General features: G+C 43.0%; 1 protein-coding gene across 1 annotated transcript in view; it reads right to left on the reverse strand.

Annotated features, from left to right (window-relative positions):
- The window catches only part of klf7b (Kruppel-like factor 7b), a 69,837-nt gene extending 65,662 nt beyond the window's left edge, over positions 1 to 4,175 (reverse strand). Inside the window, exon 1 of the mRNA XM_051403160.1 lies at positions 3,726 to 4,175. Within this exon, the coding sequence (XP_051259120.1) occupies positions 3,726 to 3,827 (102 nt within the window). The 5' untranslated portion in view covers positions 3,828 to 4,175. The remainder of the gene's footprint in view (positions 1 to 3,725) is intronic.
- Positions 4,176 to 4,521: the final 346 nt, after the last annotated feature.

Consider the following 4,521-nt stretch of genomic DNA (forward strand, 5'->3'; position numbering starts at 1 on the left):
GAGGGAGATAGTGTGTGTGTCTTCCACATGTTTAGCCATGATGCAAAGCAGCTGATAAAAGCAGCCTGTACAAGGAAACAAAGACCAGGAGCATGATGCAGGGACAGACAGGAAAGATAAATGACACACACACACACACACACACAGATCTGGTTGTTTGTTTGCGTGTGTGTGTGTGCGCATGTGTGTTTCTCTGTCCGTCTGACAGCAAACGGCCAATTACTGTCGAAAGTGGCGGGATGAGTCCTGCCAGACCATAGCTTTCCATTAGTGCATGCCAGCTAAGCGTGTGTGTGTGTGTGAGCGTGTGGGTGTGTGTGTGTGTGTGTGTGTGTGTGTGTGTGTGTGTGTGTGTGTGTGATGGAGTGAATGAGGGGATAGAGGGAGACAGAAGGAACAAGAGTGGAAAAAAAGTGGGTGTGTCTGGTCCCAGTGTGTGTTTGTCTCTCTCCTCTTTGATAAAACACTTTGAAAACACATATTTTCCTCTCAGTTTTGGTCTTTTATCCACAATAACGCAACATTTTCCACTCTGAAAAACTGAGCTTATATTAACAAAATGCTCTCTGTGGAGAGTATGAAAACTCAGTTTGTATGAGAGATTTTTTTAAGAGTTATATTCACAAAGTAATAACATTAAAAAAGGACTTTAAGCAGCAGGAAACTGCTAGCTTCTATCAAGAAAAGGGGGAAAAAATATGAACTCAGCTGGAAATTTGTCTTCTTCTCCTGCTGCATTTTGTTAGCTAGCAGGCAACAGCCACCAATGCATCCAAGAATCACCCAACTGAAAATTAAATATCTGTTTCTTTATCTGCTGGATGCTCCACTTTGTTCACCATCTAGTCACTAACTGTGTGTGTCTGCTGTTCAGTGTTGGGCAGATAGTGTGTACAGCGGGTTATCACAGCTTATTTGCTGGAAACAGCTGCCTGCTGCTGCTGGAAACACTGAGACTGGACCACACAGTAAATGTCCCATAAAACCAAAACTACATCCTAAAAGAGGCTAAAACGCTTATTGAAACTCCAGAGTTGGTGATAATTGTCTGTAAACATTAGTACTTTCTTAATTATTAATACAAAACAATAGGAAGAAGGATATAAATACAAAAGACACAATTTGTAAACAGCTTTTAAGTCGGTGGCAGACAACGTTTGCCTTTTTAGTGCTAAGCTAAGATCAATCTCTATAATGGACATGCAGAGATGGAACTGATATACATCATCCGCATCTAATTACTGATAAGAACACAAATAAGCAAAAAATGCCCCTTCAAGAGAACAGCTTTCAATAGCCTCCAATGAACTTTCATTGCTACCCGTCAGTACCGACATGACAACAAATGGGGATCCAAGTAAACAACAAACTTGTTTGATTGGCCACATGACATTTTAGCAACTCCCACAAAAACAGGTATCATCCACTTTTGGGGCAAACAACTCCGGTGTTAGATGAGCATTGCCGTCAAATTTCAAATGGTATCTTACAGTGTACTCTCATTCTACGGTATTTGTATTAGGCTGAAACTGTTTTCTGCAAATACAAGTGCAGATGAATTGGAACTACTTTTTCCCCAGGTCTACATTCTTGTCTCTCGGCACCAATTTAAACAGCTTTTCCAGCCATTCTGTGGAAAATGAGACATGACATCAAAACCTGAAACTCTGTGAAACCTCTCAATCAGTTAACAATATGCTTACAGACAGAAAAATTTGGGTTACAGGGGATGAAACTATGTGCTATTTGGACTAAAAATAGGACGAGGCAGCGTGAATTTGTGTCAGTAAGACACAAGGAGAAAGGCAGTCTGGGCTTCACTCACGACTACCTAAACACACACGTGGTCTGACCCTTTGGAATACACACAATGGGCTGACCCATCTGAGGAGACGTTGTCCCATGCAGGGACCCTTTGGGAGACTATGGGTGTACTGGTTTACCAAACATTAAATAGCAAGTGGCAACACACTACAGCACACTCACACATGAGGCTGAAGATGGCTTCCAATTAACAGCTTCCATTTCTCAAGTTCAAGGGTGGAAACTTGAGGGAAAATATTTGTCACCTTAATTTGTAAAACATGTCATATATATCATATTTTTATTCATTTCTATATATAATACAATCTAAAACTATTTCAAATCCTCACTCTGATTCTGCAAGCTTTTACTCCATTTGTGAAAACAGAAAATGTTTTTCCTCCCCACGGACCACAGACAGCATGTGGTACACAGAAAATCCCCATCAACCTATTTTAATACAAATACAGTAAAGATTTACATCTCAGATAAAGACTGTCTGTGGGCTCTCATGCAGAGTCTTGTAAATGTTCTATAGTGGGTGATAATGCATAATTCAGCAGGATTATCTGCAAACAAACAGTGGCAGATGCGGATATATTATTTAAGGAGCAGTCACTAGCTATTAGGCATGTGTCCATCTTCCATGGCCTGTGTGTGTGTGTGTGTGTGTGTGTGTGTGTGTGCGTGCGTGACAATCCAAACATATCAGGGTGACAGACTGCTCCATCGATCAGATCAGTCAAACTAAAAACAGCATCCTCCATCATCAGGTCAGACTGAAAAGACAGAATCACTCTGCTTTCTCCTTCAATCAGCGCCCATTCAGAGTCTGAACTGTCTATTAAATACAGTAACATGATGAAGTCTCCTCCATTCAATATAACAGGACAAAAAAAACAAACGTTCAAATCAATGGTTTTTAAGCCCTACAAACCACCTAAACTTTTCATATTCAAATGAAGGACAAATGTGCTCCAGATAAGTAACTTAAAGGGGTAAAACAGCTGAATCGGATCCTCATCAGATCAAGAGGAGCCCTAAATGTTGCTCTATCTGTGCCTGGCAAAAACCCTCATATCGCCAAGTTTAAAGGAAAGCTGTGTGAAAAACAGCCTTTTCAGACCATCTGCATGTTAGAGTTGTATCCAACAGCATTACCTATAAAGGGAATATGCATGGGATAAGTAAGTGGCAAAACAGCTGAAGATGATCCTTTAACAGACCAAAGTGAAAACCTCTTATCTCCAAAACGTCGGTCTTTAAGGACAAGCTACATTTTCAGCACCTGCGTTTTGAGTTTTTTCCAGCTGCATTTAAAAGCTTTCAGTCAAAATCTGTACCACCATCACGGGGGATTTTCACAGGACAACAGCGCCATGCTCCAGCTTTTAGAGTACTGATTAAGGGGTTTAATTAACCCTTAAGTGCGTTTAAGGGACATTTAAGGAGGCATTCGTTCAGTAAGGGGCGTGTGCCAAAATGTAAAGATGGTCAGAATGTTTTTACGCATTTTAAAATGCAGTTTTTCCATTAGTGCCATTAGTGCGTAAAGCTCTGTTTGTATCCTCCCCCTTCTCACCCCACTTCCCCCGTGAGTGAGTGAGTGAGTATGTGTGTGTGTGTGTGTGTGTGTGTGTGAGTGTGTGTGTGTGTGTGTGTGTGTATGTGTGTGTGTGTGTTTTCTCCTGTCAGCGGACCTCGCCGTGCTCCATGTGAGCGAAAAAAAAAAAAAAAAAAAAAAAAAAAAAAAAAAAGACGCAACTACACGGGGCCGCTGCTGCCGCTCCGGAGCGCTCTAGTGATGCAAAACACTACAAACACACGCAGAAAACAGCAACCAGCGCACACATGATATTTCACCACAGTTTCTAACCCCTCCAAATTCCCCGGAAAAGAAGAGAAAACGCATCATCTCTGACCTGCTGCCAGTTCTCCTCCAGGGAAGGCATCGCAGAGAAATAACCAGTGTCATGAACGAGTTGGAGTTCCTGGAAAATACTGTAATTCGCCAGCACATCCATGCTTGACGCAAAAAAAGGAAAACTCAGTAAAGAAGTCCGGAATCCAAACGATTAAAAACGCACTTCTTCTTTGCTCCTCTCAGACTTGTCAAATTAAGAAACAAATTCTGGGGAGAAAAAAAAATCCCAGCTAGTGCAGATGAGCGCACCTGAGCACTTTAATTAAAAAAGAAAAAACAGCTCACAGGAAAGAAAGAGTTGATTATTTTATCTTTGTCAAAGCAATCCCCTCTCCTCTCTGCTCGCTCTGTCACGCCTCTCTCCTCAGTCCGGACTCGGGGGTGCCAGATCTATTTCCGCATTGCCAGATTGCCAAGCGGTCTCCGTACACGCTGCCAGGTTGCCAGGTTTGCTCCTCCAGCAGCAGACTGGACCCCGCTGCAAGCCAGGCGACCGGCGCGAGAGGGGAGGGAGGCAGGAGGAGGAGCCACCTGTCACTCAATTTCATGCGTGACCTAATAAGGTAAATAGGGTTGATGATGTCACTGACGTCCAATTAAGGAGGCGCTGAGACTGAGGGAGCGGGCGGAGCTATCGGGGATGCAGAGGCGCTATTGGCTGCAGGAGGCTGTCAGTCCGGCCCTAGATGGCAATGAGGGGTGAGTTATTTTTAGAGGCCTATATAAAACCAGCAGCATTCCTCTCTCAGTCATTACAGGCTGCACAGGCAGAGAGGAGAGAAACCACGAGAGCT

Source organism: Dicentrarchus labrax, unplaced genomic scaffold (assembly GCF_905237075.1).
Source record: "Dicentrarchus labrax unplaced genomic scaffold, dlabrax2021, whole genome shotgun sequence".
NCBI classification, from domain to species: Eukaryota; Metazoa; Chordata; class Actinopteri; family Moronidae; genus Dicentrarchus; species Dicentrarchus labrax.